The following is a 19,232-nucleotide window of genomic DNA, read 5'->3' on the forward strand; positions in this document are numbered from 1 at the left end:
TTTTTTCTGAATGTCCATGGTGTAGCATCAGCTGTTACACAAGTCTGGATTTATGTGTGGAGTTACTGAAGAAGGAGCTAGGTTCTGATTGGCTGTTGCTGAGATCAATTAGAATAAAGAACCGTATCCGGTGCTGACAATCGAAAGGTGCAGCCAGGAAATGTGCCTACAAATGTATGTTGAAACAAGTTGCCGTGAGTGACCAGTCAACACAGAAATTACCACAAAAACAGAATTTATTAACCCAGAACAGAAATACCAAAACCTTTTACAAAGTGTATTCAATTCACGCCTATGCTACATGTGTCATGGCTGGTTAGTTTTTTTTTGTTTTTTGTTTTGTTTTATGTTTTCCTGAGAGCCGCCATGGGCACAGAACTCAACAGTACCAGGACAGAGAAAGACAAGTGGGGCTTGTGGCATCCAAGTGGTTATGTACTTAATGTTAAGTACGTATAGTGCGTATGACAACTCCAAAGTTCTATATTGTTATTTAAATATGTCTAAAAATGACAGAATACTTACTATAATATGTGTATGGGTCAGTTTCAACAACCATGTTTGCCTATGGAGCTCTGAACGTCCACCCTTTTATCAGAACATAAACTGGGACTCTCTCGGTCCTGCGTGCTAGTACATTTGGCCACCAACATACTTTTAGTAGGAAAACTGTCTGTAAACACTGCAGAGCTTTAAAAGGGAGGAAAGGTCAACATAGATAGCAAGGCAAGAACAAAATCCTGTGATGGTACAGATAAGCATAAATAGTCCTCTTAGTTTTTTTCTTTTTTAATAAATAATCCTCTGGTCTATTTTTCTCATCCAAACAGTAGGAAGTGCTCACACTCATCTTTCAGTTTGGCGTTCCAATCACTAATGATTTTCCCAACACCAAAGTGCCGAAATGACCATAGTTTCACGAGGGAAACTGCCCAGCAAAGCGAAACACAAGACAGAATAACCAAAACGTCAGCTAATGTTCAAAGTTAACACTCAATAGAAACGTTTTTTTTGCGTGTAAGGCACATTTTGCACAAACAAAGAATTGATGCAGCAATCTCAAATGCCCCTCGCAGAGGTTTAACACACAACCTCCAAACTTATTCACAAAAAAAAAAACATTTCCCCCCCCACACACGCAGACACACTACATTTAAAGCATCCTCTATACAGTTTCAAAATGATTTTGGCAATGTACACCATCTCTGTAAGTTCAGTGATCTGACTGAAAAGTTTTTTTATATTCTTCTGTGTTGCAGCAGAGAGCCTTAGCGATCATTGGATCGACAGCCTAGACTGTCAATAGTATGGCCCTTTCATTTTGAGGTCTGTGTTGTGTTGTATTGAAGGCAGGTCAACATGACCCACAATGCTCTCCTCACTCCTCCAGTGTTCTGATCACACCCTTACTGGATGTCCTCATTGGTTGTCTTGGCAACAGTTTTTGTAATGATGATGATTTTTGCTGTTACTATAGTGATCCCCTGTTGTTCCCAATCTGTCAAAGTACTTGCAGCAGTCTATTATGTACATTAGGGAATCTTCTTTGTTCTTACTTTTTCATCTTTTTACGTAACAACAGTTCACATCGGCAAGGACCAACCTTCCTCCTTGAGGAAATTAGGAATCACCCACAACCTGAGTCTGAGCATCCGAGAAACATCTCACTCGTTGAAGTTCACCTCCAACTGCTCACTTCCTCTTGTCCTTCTGTTTCTTGCTGGGCTTGCTGCCCCTAGAGTTTCTGTTTGTATTTCTGTTTGTGTGGTGGTGGGAGGACAGCACGGCACGGCTGTCTCCGGTAAACTGAAGCGAATACTCCTGATCGGAGTAAGGCAAGTCCTCGCAGTCCCTGAGCCTGGGCAGAACCTCCTGGTACAGGGCACTGATGCGCTGCTTCATCTCCCGCAGCGAGTGGCACAGCTCCGCTTTCTCCCGGAGCAGTCGCGCCCGGCGGTGCCGGAGGCCCTCGACGTTGTGCTCCAGTCCCACGACGACGTCCAGCTTCCTCCGTCGGCAGTTCTGGGCGGCCATCTTGTTTTTGCCCCGCCGCCGGATGTCCCGGATCAGGGTCAGCTGGGCCTCGCTCAGCTTGTGCCGGGTGAGGAGCGTGTTGAACTCCTCCACGGGGAGGTTGACGATGATCTCGTTGGAGAACGGGATGCGCATGGCCCGCGCTCGCCGCTCGTCACGCGTCGCGTACTTGTCCTGGACGGCCGTGACCTCAGTCGCTGACGGCGAGGAGTCCAGACAGCCCTTCTGGGATTTCTCGGAGGAAGGTCGCCTGGTGGTGGGAATGGGCTGATTGTAGTTGTGATCGTGGCTGACGTCGTCCAGCCAGGGGAGGCGCTGGAACCGACTGGGCTCCATGTAGCTCGATCGACACATCTTGTTGGTCTCTGCAACATGGCCTCCACCAAAAGCATCAATTTCCTCTTCCTCTTCCTCCTCCTTGATGCTGTCATACCTGTGATCGTAACCAACAGCCCCTTCATCATCCTCCTCTTCTTCTTCTTCTTCTTCTTCTTCTTCTTCAAAAAGCGACCCTGTGGAGGAGAGTGAAGAGGCAGAGGAGGAGGAGGAGCCTGACGAAGAGCAAGAAGCCTCAGAGCTGGCAGGAGAGGCAGGACTGTGGCTGAAGTCTAACGAAAGACCCGAGTCCGAGTCGTCGAGCTGCTCCTCCAATCGGCACATCTGTGCAGGGCTGAAGCCTTCCTCCAGGGCCAGATCCATAAGATTGATCTCGTCAAACATGGCCTCCTCCAGCAGCGGCCCGAACGGAGTAGTCGCCGATGAACTGTCCGGTTCTTCGAGAATGTTGGCGAGCAGTGCAGAATCGACCAAGTCGGACACGTCGTTGGTGGGGTCATGTAGCTCGTCATTGGGAGAGCTGAAGGGGCTAAAGGGATTGTTGAGGGAGTCTCTGGCATTGTTGGGATGCTCAGCAGGGGTGGGGTCTCCATGGAACAGGTCATTGCCATTAGAGGCAGCGTTATCAACACTGGCCAGAGGTAGATTCTGGCCCGCTTCATCCATATCCATATCCAAATCCATGTCCTACAAAGGGGGACAAACAATGCAAAGCTTAGACTGTGTGCAAACATGGTTTTGGAGCATTATATCTTCAACACAGATAGGCACCAGCTACTAGTCAAATACAAAATAAGAAATAAGCTAGCATTTTAAGTTAATAAGTTGTTGATATGTGCAGTGACTTGAGGATGTTTCGATTTATTTCTCCCAATAAAAGTTAAGCTTAAACATTTTAGACGTCATCTCCACCCATTCCACTGCTCTTTTTCAGGTCAAACTACAGTTAGGGACAGTGATGAGCATAGGCTACTTGGATAATGAGACAGCACGTAACTATCTAGAAGAACGTACCTGCGGCTCCATGATGGCAAAGAGATCCTGCCACTGCTGCTCCAGGTCCATGGACGAGTCCCCTGGTGGCAGGAGAGGGGACAGCAGGGGCCTCTGGGCAGAATAGGAGACATCTTCATCCAGTCCCATCAGCTCAGGATCAGGGTGCTGGCAAAAGGAAAGAGAACGATAAGTCAGGTATAAAACCGGTACAGAGATTTTTTTAAAGTATTCCTACACACTTTGTCGAGCAAACTTTAGAGTATAGTCACCATTAGTACCTGAATGGAAAGCCAAGGCAAAGCTAATTTGTAAAAAAAAAAAAAAAAATCTAACAAAAAAATACTCTGGGATTCACAAAATCCATTGCAAAGGAATGTTAAATTGAAGCACATCAGAAGGCCCATATAATGGCTTGATTAGCGTTAACCTTCCACATCACACCAGAAAGCAACATTAAAATGTGGCATGACTGTCCTCAGATGGCAGTTCCCATAATAAGCTATCAAATTCTCAACAAACTGAACATTAATCTGAGTGGTGCATTCCATTGAATCTCCCAACTAAGAAAAACAAGCCATGAAGTACATGAGCATAGCTAAGCCAGCAACAGTGGGCGTGTGCACTGCATGCACTGTGAACAGTGTTGCCAGATTGGGCGTCTGCGGGTAAAAATCTGAAAAATTGGCCATTTGGCGTTTTTTTCAGCCGTTTTGGGCCCATGGAAGTCAATGTAATTTGTTGAATTTGGGCGGTTTTTGAGAAGCTTTTGGGGGGGATTTGGTCAGACACATCTGGCAACACTGACTGTGAAGTATTGCTGCTTGAAGTATTGCTGCTTGAAGTATTGCTGCTTGAAGTATTGCTTCGCGAGTGTTAAAGAAATTAAGTTCCTTCAAACAAACCAGACCACACACGCACACTACATTACTGCCCGTCTCGGCTCCTTTACCTCAGTGTTCTGGCCAAAGGGGAAGGCTTCTTCCAGTAGCTGCAGGCACTCAGGCAGGCACAGAGACGTGTCCATGTTCGAGGCCACTGGCTAAAGACCAAGATGAGAGAAACCTCAAAAATCCACCAATCCTCTTCCCACCTTCTACCTTACCATGCTAATGCAAGGAGAATTTGCAATCTCACACATCATGGTAAATGCAAGACATGCCTATGATGAAGCAAAGGAGCCATGATGTGTAGAAAATGTACAGTATACAGCTCCAGGCCACTTTATTAGAATAGCATGAAAAAGTTTATTTATTTCCATAATTCCATCAATAATGTTAAACTGTCATGGATTGAAGATGCATGGCCCAGTTGTTTAACTATTCCAATCATTCAAGTTTTTCTTTTTACACAATTTGGCCTTCCAGCTCAAAAAACCCATGAATTGGGAAATTCGCATTATTAGAATATAGTAATAAAATCACAATTTTCTTCATCAAAATTCGTTTCACATCAGTGCACATCAAATCAGTTGAACTTTGGTACTTTCTACATAACATGCAATGTTCAATACTTGGTTAGGACTCTCTCTGTCTTAATAACGCCATGATGCGTTTAACATTGAAGTCAATGGCAGAAACAGTGCATGGGAGTTATGGAAGGCCAGATATCCTTGATGCTTTGCCGTCAGCTGTTCTTGTTTGTTGACCTGGTGTCCCACACTTCACTCTTCAATATACCCGTAGATACCCATGCTACGTTTTGGTGTTAACTCACCAGTTTAATTCTAACTCACCAGAAATAAAACCCCATTCATTTTCAATGGGGTTTCATTTCTGGTGATTTAGAATTAAACCGGTGAGTTAGCGACAAAACGTGGCATGGAAATCTACAGGGTATATTGAAGAGTGAAGTGTGGGACACCAGGTCAGCTATACAAAAACAGCTGATGGCAAAGCATCAAGGATATCTGGCCTTCCATTACTCCCATGCACTGTTTCTGCCATTGACTTCAATGTTAAACGCATCATGGCCGTTATTAAGACAGAGAGAGTCCTAACCAAGTATTGAACATTGCATGTTGTGTAGAAAGTACCAAATTTCAACTGATTTGATGTGCACTGATGTGAAACGAATTTTGATGAAGAAAATTGTGATTTTATTACAATATTCTAATGATGCGAATTCCCCAATTCATGGGTTTTTTGAGCTGGAAGACCAAAATGTGTAAAAATAAACACTTTAATGATTGGAATAGTTAAAAAACTAGGCCATGAATCTATAATCCATGACAGTTTAACATTATTGATGGAATTATGGAAATAAATCAACTTTTTCATGCTATTCTAATAAAGTGGCCTGGAGCTGTATAAGCTTGGACAATATGCCTATTACACACTCCTTCTCATGCTGACCGCATCAACTTCGCCACAAAGCCACACATTCAACTTTTCAAAGACCGTGCAAGCGTAAGGAGACTTCACAGTCTCTAGGTTAACAGGGATGCAGACACTTCAGTGCATGGCAAACTCAAAACAAGCCTTTTAACCCCTTAGCGCAGCACTATGGCTCTCTGTATTGTCACAGCAATGTTGTTATGATGTAGTTAAGCATTTTCAGCAAGTGAATAGGGTCGCCGGCGACCCCTGCTGCAGTAAGAGGCTACTAAACCAATGACAGACTACGGAGCTTTAACTACATCAAATGTGCCCCCCCACCCCCGTGTTATTTAGCTGAAGCACAATGAGTTTTGTTGAACAAAAAGTCATAGTTTCCTCCTTTCACTATTCATGCAAGTGCAACAAGACTGAACAGGCTCAGCAGCTCGTCATTAATGTAACAAGTAAAGCCAGCCTTTGAGGAAGCAACCATTGGACATAGAGCTGTAGTGTGTGTACAGCAAATGTGCTTTTTTATCCAGCTTTACTGTAAATACCAAGACTTCAACGAAAGTTCAGACACCATGAAAATGTATGCAGAGTCAGCAGCGATTGCCAAAATGTTGAGATAAATGCATTACATTAATATTAGCTGCCACGGAAACAAGCTACAACTTGCCACTAAAACTCAGCCTATACAGTTTTTGAAGTGCTAGTCTGCTTTGTCTTCCTAGATCAGGTGCAGTCGGAGAGGAGGGGGGTAGAAGTGTTGTAAACGGGGCGAAAGGGTAAAGAACTAAGAGTTGGACTTTAACTTGGTATCTAGGTCACTAAAACAGACATGCGACTCTGTTATGGTAACCAATAGCCGGGGCACACCCACACTGCCTCTGACTATTTGCTGAACTCCACGTTCAAGTTAGTCCAGGCCAACATGGGTTGTTCTTCCATGACAGAAAAATCCAGCGCGATGACGAACAAATAAAAAAATAATGTCATGGATGAATCAAAAAAAAAATCACTGTTCAGTGGACAGACTGTAGCTTAAAAAGTATTGTACTGTACATCACTGTATCCAATAGTGTAAAGGGGATTTGACAGGACACCTGATCTAGCTTGTCGCCTGTGAGCGGTTTGACACACCAATTTTCAGCCCTAGCAGCTTGGCGTGACAGGTAGTTTAGGTAGCCAAAAGCTCTATTTTTAAACATGACAATGCATGCATTGTGTACAGACTGTGCAGATTTTGCACCGTCACACCACAAGGTCTCTGCGCACACACACTTCAGTTACTGACAAACTGTTCTGTACGTTTCCCTTGTCGGTACATAGGCCGCCCCTAGTTACTACCATAAATCATGGTGCTGTATAGCAGGCGGGAAGCTGGCCCCATTTCAGTCAGACACACACCCTCCAGCACACACAGACCCTTAGGCCAACTGGTTAAATACAAAGTTATGTAATATTACAGACGCAAGACTGAACTCAGCAGTTGGTTTTGTAACCTTTTTATCTAATGCGACCCGTTTCGGTCAAAAGCAAATTGACATTATTGATCCACATGGAGGTTTAGTGTTTAGTCCATCCATAGCTTCTTTTGTCAGTCCATACATGACATTATTTTCCCTTTCTATGGGGCAATTATAGCACTTCATTTCATTTCATTGCTCATCTTCCATTTTCCAAGTAGGTGTCGCGCCTTTACGTTTGTGGCCGGGAGGGTGTGTAAAGCTCCACAAAGTGGTCCAGCAAAAAGAAATTTGCACACCACTATGTAAAATTAAAGAATTTTTAAAGCATGAAGATAACAAAGAAAGTGATACCCAGTGTTGTGCAAAATGTTTTTCGGTCCTTCACACCATCATCAGTGCCACTGGAAACATTTTGCACAACACTAAGTATCACTTTCTATCTTTAAGCTTACTTCATGCATTGAAATTCTTACATCTTGCACCGGCATCAGTGGTGTGCAAATTCCTTTTTGCTGGACTATTGGATTGTTCATTTTCTGAAACATCCTTCTTCCAAATACAGATGGACACAATGGTATGCTGCAGTGGCATTTGATGGCACAATGCATATTAGTGTGGATTCAATTAACCACTGCATTTCACAGTGCTCCTAATGTGGGCACAATTAGTCAATCTATTAATCCTACAGCTCAGTACTGATTGAAACCTGGGGCACAGTGTATGCTTTAAAATGAGGATATCAAGAAAGTCATTTGACTAGACAAGATCATTCAACTGTATTTCACGAGATATGCAGCTGCTGTGCTGACTATAAGATAAGGCAAAGCAGGACCATCTGGTTGTTTCCAGATAAGAATTATTGCGATAGTCAAAAGCCGCAAGCAAGCAGCACTGTGCGGGTTGAAAACCACCCTCTATAATACAACAGGAGGAACCATAAATCATAAAACGAGATGATATCATGCATCTTAAAATTGGCTTCTGGTTTTGGTTTCTAGTCATAATGAGGGCCTCATTCCACTTCTGTCATAAATGTGGATTCTGCATTTTGCCTCATCAGCAAGCCACAAACAACATGTCAGTCAGGGTGTTCTTCAGGCCATGAGGCTTTATGCCTTTCAGCCAAATGACTATGCACAAACTGGGACGCTCCTATTAAATCCCCTGGCTGGGCAAAACCATTCACACCCCATGTTCTACGGTGACTGTTGAGGCGTCTGTAATAAACTCTAGACGGAGTAGACATCTCCCCGCTGTCTCAGTTTAATGCGGGCAAGGCTGCTGACAGCTTTCGCAGGGCCCAGGACAAAGTCATCTGAAAGGGCCTACCCAATACATACAATGTAACGGGGACCCAATTCTGGGCCCCCTATCTCCCTGGGCCTGGGACAACAAACCCCTTTGCAAACCCCCACACCCACTCCCACCCCTATCCCTATCGGCAGGCCTGGTTGTGAGAGACTAAGTAATTACTGCTGTAAAAGGATCTAGCATCAGTTCCTGGGGAGAGCTCCCACAACCTCTTTACACTTGGCATCATTCGATGTTGCCTCTCAAAGTTGTAAAACAAACTGTACACAATGCAGCTACTCCCTTGGCAAACATGAAGGACTGTTTCCAGATGCAAATGAATAGCTACTATAAGAAGATTGTTAGTTTGGCATCATTTTCTAAATCCATGGTCATGCAATGTTTTGGCCATGCTCTTTGGAGACATCACAATCTGGCAGATGTGGCAATTCCAGGGTCAGATAGTAAAAACCCTGCCGTGAATGTAATGCAAACATCTCTGAATTGTCTTTTTTTTAGAAAGTGTGCTCAACCCCCAACTGTTTTTTACAAGTTCTTCGGATGAGAGTAAACCGCAAAGTTCATGTTTAGTAAAAAAGCTGCACTCTCGGGTGTAATTCTTGCAGTTTTAATCTACTGTGTTAACATGACACAGACGTTTCGGCCTAAGCCTTCTTCAGCGTCTTTTGAAGGCTTAGGCCGAAACGTCTGTATGTCATGCTAACAAAGAAGATTAAAACTGCAATAATTACACCCGAGAGTGCAGACTTTTTACTAAACATCTCTGAATAAACACCTTCTCAGTGAGGTTACCAGGGCTTAACACTAACACACGCCAGGTAGCCAAATGCGGGTGAAAGTCGGCGTTGGCTAGTAGATACCGAAGGTTCACTAGCCATTCTGGCGGGTCCGTTACTATTCTAAATGATGAGGCACCGCATTTTGTAGTTTTTTCCCTCGGACCGTCTTTGCTACAAGCGTAATGCAATGCGATTTCGTGAGCCTACAATACCCATGAAGCACCTGTGTCACGTGTCACCTGTGTCTCACGCACCAGAGGAATCTGATAGAGCTAGTCTTGCGAATATGAGTGGCAGCAGCGAGCTACCAGCACATCAGCGCGCGTTTAGAAATGTCACTGAAAACCTTTACGTGAAAATAAAGTAGCGAAGTTCATCTCAACGGACCTGTTTTGGGATCTGTCATTAGTACAATGCATAGTAGAAGTGGACATTAAAATGACCAAGGCGAGAGGAGAACACCTCAGTCTTGTGAAAGTCTTGAGACTAATTAGCGCAGTGATAAGACAAGGACACATGCGGCATTAATAATGTTCGGTTTAAATCATTTTCTGATTTGCCTGTATGTCTTCATACCTTAATATTCCTCCATGTTTCTTGTGCCGTTGTTCCCGACTGTCAAACGGGGCTTAAACAACGCGCAGTAGTAGCCTTCCAGACTGCACAAATCATGTCCCATGTCCCTTCGCATGTGCCCATCTTGCCTTGCGTCCGTTTAGCCTATATTTTAAACAACTCAATATTAAACGGAATGAAAGGAAGTCGTAGCTCCTTCTGTAGTTACCGGCCGCATATGTGTGTGCCTTCTAGTGGATAGCCTACTTTTATGAGAAAATATTCCAGAAGAGGTGTTATTCCACATCCATGACCGAGGACATGCGAAGCTTGGCATCTAGGCCTACTTTGCGCATCGAAAGTGCCCTTCAGATCAAAGACGGAAATATTTTGCTCTCATGTAGCTTACATTTGTGCCCTTCCACAACACTGTGCTTGGTGTTTCTGCACGGCTATTTCATTCCTCAGATAAGTTAATCTGTTCTTATAGCATGCATGCATGCATGGACCAGTTAATAACAATTCTAGTTATTAGGCCCTATATTATATTATATTATATTATATTATATTATATTATATTATATTATATTATATTATATTATATTATATTAGGCCTATATTATATTATTGTATGTTATATTATGTTATATTATCCTACATTATATAATTCATTAAAGCTGCTATGATGGTTAAGAAAATTATGGCTAGTGAAGAGGCCCAATGGCTAGTGAGTCAGGAAAACCACTAGCCAAAATGGCTGGTAAGCGAAAAAGTTAGTGTAAAGCACTGGAGGTTACCTATGGTAGAAGCAAACTGTGGCAGGGTTTGTACTGTCTGAGCTGGGGACTGACATGCTGTATGTATATGGTTCCCAGGGGATCGCTCACCTCTTGTCCGTTGGCACCAAGTGGTGGGTCCAGACGACCTTGATACTGCCCTCCTGCTGACCACAGGTCAGCGCGCAGCCCATCTCCTCCATCCTCATCATCACCATAGGAACGCAGCAGGGGCTCCAGGTGTTGCCGATGGTTACTGTAAACAGGGCCTTCGGAATACTCATCAGGACCAGCTTCCTGCCGCCATAAGAAGCTTAGCTCCTCGTCATCCTGCAAACAAACAATTTAGAAAAATGTCAATAAAACTGTAAACACCTCATGCTATTCTAATACAGACTTATTTGTTATTCGCATTTCATTTCACGAAGTACATGTCCTCAAGTGTGTCAGCTTATGGATTGGTTCTTCATCCCCTATTTATTTATTTATGTTCTGTGCTGAGTGCCTTGATGCCCACGGGGATGGTATAATGGTTCTATTTTAATGACAGTGTCTGGTATGCAGACAGTACAGTGGCACATGAACTGAGCAGTGTCCCAGTATACCCTTGGTGCCTCACTCGCACCCTGGCACTCATCCCACATGCCAGCCCTGGACAAGTCTGCACACTTGATGCACAACGAAACCCAGATTCGATGTTTTCCAAAACAGATCACTCCATCCTATGAATGTTCCACAGAATCCAACCACACACACACACACACAAGTAGCCTGCATGCAACTCTTGGACAATCTGTAGATTTGATGACATGTAGAAAAAAAATTAAGGCTTGTTTGGTTTCTGTGGCAGATTTGTGGAAAATACCAAACACACACACAAAACACAAAGAGAAAGCTGCAAATAGAAGTAACCTTTGCATGCTCCCAAACTAAATCTCAGTTAAGCCCCCTGCTACAAGTTTGATCGTGTATCCGGGTATGCACTAAATTTAGACCGGCCTCCATGCTTCTCCATTGATCCCAAATTGAATAGAATGACATCCACCTCAGCTGTAAGACTAAAAATGTCCTTACACCTGGCCTAGTAAACTAGGTGAACCCATAATAGTGGCAGAATCTTTTTTGCCTGGCAAGTCTGTAGTCCTTGGTCTAGTAGCACACCATCAGAAAAAAATCAAAAAGGAGTCAAAATTTGTCCCTCAAACACATTTTTTTCCCCAGTTTGATTGTGGGAACAGAATCTTTGCGGTGGGGCTTAGCACAGTAAAGTGACAGCTGTTATGTGCCATTAGACAGTTCGAAATGGTTCCAACTCCAACCGTTGATTCCCCCCGGCTTTGTCAATGGCGTTGAGCCAGACTATACGTTTACACATACCGGTGGTCTGACTTGCCAGCTACTCTACACCTTCAAAGAGAGGAAACTGGATGATTGGAGCCCCAGTCGTGGCCTTGCCTGGTTTGATCTACAGTATGTATGCAAGGGTGTAAAAATGGGGAGGGGGAGTGTTAAAGTGGGACTGAGTAATGAGAGCTTCCATTCATTGGGAGCCACCACCCACAAGGACTCATCCTTTTGTTAAAATATGATATTATAAAACAGGGGGCTGGGGAGTGCATTTGAGCTGCATCCATAGGGCCCAGAATTTAGTGCTATGGCCCTGTACGTACAGTGTGTGTGTGTGTGTGTGTGTGTGTGTGTGCGTGTGTGTGAGTGTGTGCGCGTGCACGTGTGTGTGTGTGTGTGTGTGTGTGTGTGTGCGCAGAGTACAGTACATGGCTAAAGGCAAGTGGGGCAAGGAGGTGGAACAACTATTATTAAATCATCAGTGAGTAGTGTACCACTGCTGTGCTGATCTCAGTCTTAATCAGTGTCCTGAGGACTCCTGACCATCAGTGGAGATTGAGCCCAGCATTATACATCTTGTTAATTACCAAGTATTTGCTGTGGTTGAAAATGGGCCTTCGCTACCTTTAGTCAATACCCTCATTAACTTCACTTCTGAGATTAAATGTTCCTGGTTAACAAGCAATTGTGCATCCTTGATTAAATTTACCAAAATACGCTGAATCAGTCTTACACTATACAACTGCTATGTTTTACTGTGTCTCAGCTAGTGTTATCTAGGTCTCCTTCTCCATGCCATTAAATCTTACCAAAGCATGTTGTAAGCACACAAGAAAATATAGTCAGTTAGGGTTCGTGAATAAGCATGTTGCTCTGATGCTGCTGTTGAGCTGTGGGTACAAAAATTGGGAACACCAAGTCTTGTACCTCTTGCATCACAAGTGCTCTTGAAAAATGATCTCTAACTAAATAATAAACTCATAATCTCTCTAGGCTACATGGTAAACAACACGGTGTCAAGCTTGCGAGATAAACAAGCATGGAAAGCAATGTAAAGTATGTTTACGCCTCTGTTTCCCACTCATGTGGGAGCGCACTGCGCAACGTGTTGTTTGTTATTCTCATACCAACAGAAGATGCCAGCTGGAGGCAAAGTCAGGTCATTGATTGAAGGCTAGGGGAGTCTGTGTGTGTGTGTAGTATGCCTGGCACCCATCTAGTGCATGCAACTCAGAAGAGTCTACCACTTAGACACCACGATGCACTCTCCTCACTTGACCAGTAAACAGGTATTGCGAAAGTAAGTGTAAGTGTGTGTGTGTGTGTGTGTGTGTGTGTGTACTGTAGCTCATCCTCTTCCAATTTCAAAACAAGCCACCATGTGATAGTCTTGGCTGCGGTGGGTGTGTGGCGAGGGGGGAGGTGTCTGTGGGGTCAGGGAAGCCAAGCTATGCCTAGCTGACCTGCGCTCAGATGTCCATCAGCTGAGCGTCCAAACATCCTGGACATGCTCAGCCACTGTACGGCACGAGCCTCACTGGACACCAAGGGCTAGTTTGGGGCCAAAAAAAGGACAAGGGCGTTGTCTTACATGATCCGCTCCTACATTGTGGGGCGGTCTGAGAGGACATGCAAATATCTCAATAGCAACAACCTCGGTAGACAGTCCAGCCCTGATCAGCACTACTTTTTTTATTTTTTTGTCTTTTACGACTTTATTGATGATAGGGTAGCGTGAGAGGTGGACAGGAAGCGAATGGGCAGAGAGACGGGGAGGGGTCGGGAAACAAACCCGGGTCGGCAGCATGGCAGACGAGTGCCCTACCGGTTGGCCACGGCAGAGCCCTGATTGACACTACTCGTACTGAGAAATGCCACACATCCACAGATACAGTGGCCTACTTTGGTTTCCGCAGAAAAGCTCTGCTTTACTTAGTAGAAGACACTGAAACCCAAGATGACTCAAGTGGTGTATTTTTGTCCCACTCAGTTGCGGCAGCTCCCAGTCTTGCAGTTATTGATCCCATTGATTGAATGGCCAGACCAGTAAGAAAGACCTCAAGTCCAGGAACAGTATATCACTCAGCATCTGACAGGAAATGAACACTGGGAATGTTCTGGAAAAGTTGTGCTTCACAGAAGCAGCAAGCAAACACCTCTATGATACACTGATACAATTTACCTGACACTGGTTAATCCGATGCTCTACTGTTGCTTTTACTTTGTGTGTGTAACTGTGCACGTGTGCATGTTCGTGTGTGTGTGTGTGTGTGTGTGTGTGTGTGTGTGTGTGTGTGTGTGTGTGTGTGTGTGTGTGTGTGTGTGTGTGTGTGTGTGTGTGTGTGTGTGTGCGCGATGCAATACAGAGTTTAATCCACACACCATTTACTGTGTTAACGAATATTTTCTTGCGATTTGAAATGTGCTGACTAGTACTAATCTGCCTGAAAAGGCAACTTGGAAACATAGCAGCAGAAGGAGAAGAGGCACTCCCAGGTCGTTTCATAATATGTGTGCCAAAGATTGCAGAATAATACTATATGCCTATATGCAACAGACACCAGACCTGGCAGACTTTTCCAGACAAATTATAATGAGTGTAAGTGCAGTAGCAGAGGATGGATGTGTGTGTGTGTGTGTGTGTGTGTGTGTGTGTGTGTGTGTGTGTGTGTGTGTGTGTGTGTGTGTGTGTGTGTGTGTGTGTGTGTGTGTGTGTGTGTGTGTGTGTGTGTGTTTTTGTCTGTATGCTTGTCTGCTTTACTCATGGCAGACTAACAAACACATGCCCTAAGTCCAGAAATAGCCCCGGTGAGTGAGTCACACGCGGGCCGAGGCGGCCCGATCAGCTCTGCCCTTCCCTGGGCGTGCAGATGAGCATGGGTGGGCCGCCACTGCACTGAGCCGGCTGGCTGACTGGCTGGCTGGCTAAAGCAACAACACTATGGGGCTGGGTTGCTGGGTTGGGTGAGCAGCACAGCACGTTTGGGCAAAAACAACTCCTGTTGCCTCATATGAGGTAACAGGTTCCAGTCAACAGGCCCTGCAACCCTAATGGTCATATGACTGGTGAATGGCATGTTCGGGGGACAGAGTTGGTGGTGAATGGCATGTTCGGGGGACAGAGTTGGTGGTGGATGACTGTTGGATGGAACGCTGAACATGAGAGACAGGGCAAAACACGAAAGAAGAAATCCCCGTACTGTACCCTGCTGCCTGAACACATGCCAAATCAGAGAGAGAGAGAGAGAGAGAGAGAGAGAGAGAGAGAGAGAGAGAGAAAGAAAGAAAGAAAGAAAGAAAGAAAGAAAGAAAGAAAGAAAGAAAGAAAGAAAGAAAGAAAGAAAGAAAGAAAGAAAGAAAGAAAGAGAGAGAAAGAGGGAGGGAGGGAGTTTCCCCCAGGCAGTATTCTCAGCAGCAATGGGAGCTGGGCTCTGTGCCAAACATGCTGACATACTGAGACTGAAACTGCAAGTGCAGGCCAGCCAACCTTGAACCTGCCAGCCCAGCAAGCCCATTGTTCATTAAAGAAATCAGTGACAGTTTAATGTCAGCATATATGCCTTTTTTGTAACCTAGTAGTCCTGTCACAACATGTGTGATATGGGTATATGCTGATGTGTGGATTTGTGCAAGAGTGCACTGTGTGAATATGCTTGGCTGCCCTATCGTACGTTGAAGAAATCTGTAATGGTTAACCGTCAATATTTTATTTATCTTCCGTCAGAACATTAAATAGTATGTAGGCCCTCTACAAAGGTTTTGCTTTAGTCAACGTAGAGTCTGTGTCCTCATTCCTTTATCTGAGACAAGCTTAGAAATAACATGTAAAATTATACGCCTGTTCCAAACCCAACACACTAAAAATATCCCCGTCTGAACGAGGGTTTTTTTGTGTGTGAACTAGCCCACAGCAACCAGCCAAACATCTGCATTGTCTGCAGAGCCATTCCCCAAGCCGCCAGTGGGGGCAGACATGCGAGACTATCTGTGTTGAGTAGTCAGGTCACATGGTGTCGAGTTATGCCAGTCTCTTGTCCATGGTCCCTCTCCCTCCCACCCTCTCTCTCCCCCTCTCTCTCTCTCGGTCACTAGGACACCACAACAGCTGTTAAGTAAGAGTGGACCTGCCTGGGCAGCCGTGCTCTTACATGTGTCCACAGAGTAGACACCTGATGCCTTGGCCAGCCTAGCAAGCCAGCCGTCAACATTAAGGCAGCACAGAACATGTACCAACAACATAAAAACATACCCAGGACAGAAGGTGACAGACGGTGCTCAGACGGTGCCCAAAGTTTCGACACACACGCAAATAGATCCTATCCCATACTTTTGGGGGAACTGGCTGTAAACTGTTCAGTATGGGGTCAGCCTAATTGATCATTATTGTGATTACCAGGAATCTTCAGCGCAACGGACTTCGGTAACATGTCTGGAGAAATATCCAATGCCAGCAGATTTCTGCTGGTTCTACTGGTTTTTCAAATGGCCATGTCTACAAGCTGGCAAAATTCTGGTATGGAATGCATTCAATGACCTATATCCTTCTTTTCATACGGGAATTTACTTCCTGGAATGTCTCAAAGTCCATAGCACTGCAGATTAGCCTTGTCCTGATCATAACTCCAGAGCAGAGGCGGAGGAAGCATGCGTGAATGACTTGTTTACTGACTAATGACCCTGAAGGTGATGTGTCTGTAAGAGACAGACAAAGACGAGTTTCATAACGCAGAACGTCACCCCCAGTTCTCCCCCTCAGCACTGGTTCTGTCAGTTTTGTCAGTCTGTCTGGTAATGTCAGTTTTGTCAGGCAAACATGCTTATCATTATCATACATACATCAAAGCTAGGTCAATAAGTATGTCTGAAATACCTCTTTCATGATGTCACCATTGTCTTCCTGTTGTTCACCACCTCTGCGGTACAGCGCTCCCGTTGCCCCCTGGACACTGCTGTTGTTGAGGTTGTTGTTAGTGTTGTTGCTGCTGATGATGGCAGCTTGTCCATAGCCGGGTTCTCCAACCACTCCATCATTATTACCAATGTCCAGTCCTTCCACTCCTCCACCTCCCACCCCTCCACTCCCTCCTATTCTGAGGCCCAGGCCGGAGAGGTCTCCTCCAGGGCCGTGGTTCCTCCCACCGTCCCCCTCCAGCTCCTGGTTGGACACGGACACAGGCATGGGCATCGGCCCCATGGGACCCAGGGAGGACGGCTCCGGCTCCCGGTGCACCAGCCAGGCCTCCACCTCCGTGCTGGGCAGCTGAAGGCGGTCCAGAGAGCGGACCCAGCTGAGGAGCCGGCGCGTGGTGAAGAAGCCATCCAGGTCCACGCTCTTGGGGTGCAGGTCCTCACCCTGGAGGGAGTTGCGGAGGTTGTGGAACTGGGTCTGGGTCAGGGCCGAGGTCGGGCCCAGGATGATCTCGCGTAGCGGGGGTAGGTAGGGGTCCACATCGACCCGCACACCGCACAGGCTGAGCAGGATGGCTACCTGAATCAGGCCCTCTGTCAAGTACTTCTTTAAGTACATGTTGTTGCTGCTGTTGTTGTTGTTGTGGTTGGCTGGGGAGGAACCCCCAACATACACCACAGCAGATTTATCTTCTTTTGTCTTGTTATTGAACACTTAGGCCAAAGTTGTGTAAATTAAATCTTACTAATCTTACTAATAATCTAATTAACCAATTAACTAGCTAAAATGTGCAGTTTTGCTGGAGTCCACAGTTTTGTTTTCTGTTGTTTTCAGTCAATTCAGATAGGCTATGATTAAGAAATAGGCCTAGCCCAAGGTCCTTTGTTGGAAAATGTTCAGAGGGACGAAAAAAGCTTCCTGTCAACAACTAGGTCGATCGTCTCGTCACCAGGCGCCTAGAACAACATCCTGGAAGCAAAACAAACACGTGTTAGAGTACAATGTTAAACTCCAACCATAACGCAACCGGTAACTTTAGATTAGTGTACGAGCTATGGTCACAATTCTAACACAAATACATTCCTCTAACGGCTCCCTGATCTCACTTGCAGTGTTCTCGTTATGCGAAGCTCTCTCTCGGTTTGAACTTCTTTGTCTTCCCAGCCTTATCAGTGAAGCACAGTCACATAGTTCTCGAACCTGCTAGAAAACTATCAGGGAAGTTTGAGTCGCACTTCAACGGTTGACACATGATGTAATCTGAACTTGTCCAGGGAAATCGGTCCATGGTCTCACAACAGGGCGAATAGACACGCGCCGTTGTTTCAATCAGCCTTTATACACACAATAGATGTAACAAAGTTTCATCTGAGTTCATAACACGCTTGACATAGCCTACGCGTTCACAGAGCACTCCATTGTTTCACGCAGCCGTTACACAGTTCAGTTCCTGTTACTGGTAGGATATTGGGGCACGACGAGCCTCAACATGAAATATATCGGCATTTAGAGGAAAGTACAAAGAAACGCCTGCAGCAGGTGCTACAATTTAACCGTTAAAAGCAGGGTACGGGATGATCTGGGGAGCTGTCACTGTGTTCGGCGCACAAAGCAAACACTTGCTGAACTTTAGAGAACAGAGCAATGAGGTCTTAATTCCTACTTTCTCCTTCACGCCACAGTTCGCCGTTTAAGTGGACAAGGAACACACCAAAAGCCCAGAATCTAACCATTCCAAGCCCATAGCACGAGTAGCCTACGTTGTCAGCTATTGTCTGCCTAGACGCGTGGGATGCCACCACTGATACAAAATAACAAACTTCACTTGGAGCAGAAACATAGGCTATCGGGAAACAAAAGTGACCGATGAGAAAAATAGTTCATATTCTGACTTACCCATCGGGAACATATGTTTCCTCCCTATAGTAGCCTATATGAACAAAGGTCTGAGAACAAAACGTGCGTTCGTTGGCTGGCTTGTCTTGTCTGTCTTTGTGTGGGTTAGCGACAGAACTGCATCGACTGACTGTGACTGGCTGCTCCCTGTTGGGTAATTGCATTTATAAACTCGCGAGCAGCAGCACCCGGTGAATCACCACTCTCCTCCCAATGTGACGCGAAGAAGGGTTTCACTTCTTTTCCACCCGGTAACAGTGCTGTCTTCACTGTAGGCAAAACTGCTAAAGCGAGTCGGTTGCTCAAGATTTAAACCTAACCTACTTTGGCTGCATTGGTTATTGTTCGCTGTGCTCGCAACCATGCGGAATTGCTCGCGCCGGCTGCTTTCCTATTGGTCCGTGTGACGGCTTGAGCCTGGCAACTGTTCAACAGGTGGCAGACAATGCTCTTTGACAGTGTGTGTCTGTGTGTCTCTCTCTGTGTGTGAATGAACAATATTTTTT

The 19,232-nt window shown here is 45.2% G+C and overlaps 1 protein-coding gene across 2 annotated transcripts; it reads right to left on the minus strand.

Annotated features, from left to right (window-relative positions):
* Positions 1 to 218: 218 nt before the first annotated feature.
* On the minus strand, positions 219 to 19,041 carry LOC134438508 (endoplasmic reticulum membrane sensor NFE2L1-like). Of its 2 annotated transcripts, XM_063188090.1 has the most exons (6): positions 18,727 to 19,041; positions 16,792 to 17,799; positions 10,686 to 10,904; positions 4,316 to 4,405; positions 3,385 to 3,531; positions 219 to 3,057 (listed from the first exon to the last, which is right to left on the minus strand). In XM_063188090.1, the coding sequence occupies exons 2-6, from the start codon at positions 17,446 to 17,448 to the stop codon at positions 1,693 to 1,695; spliced, it is 2,478 nt and encodes an 825-aa protein (XP_063044160.1). In that variant the 5' UTR covers positions 17,449 to 17,799; positions 18,727 to 19,041; the 3' UTR covers positions 219 to 1,692. The 2 variants fall into 2 exon arrangements, with proteins under 2 accessions (XP_063044160.1, XP_063044169.1); XM_063188099.1 differs by lacking the exon at positions 4,316 to 4,405 and having other exon boundaries at positions 16,792 to 19,033.
* Positions 19,042 to 19,232: the final 191 nt, after the last annotated feature.

The sequence above is a fragment of the Engraulis encrasicolus genome, chromosome 2 (assembly GCF_034702125.1).
Source record: "Engraulis encrasicolus isolate BLACKSEA-1 chromosome 2, IST_EnEncr_1.0, whole genome shotgun sequence".
Lineage (NCBI taxonomy): Eukaryota > Metazoa > Chordata > Actinopteri > Clupeiformes > Engraulidae > Engraulis > Engraulis encrasicolus.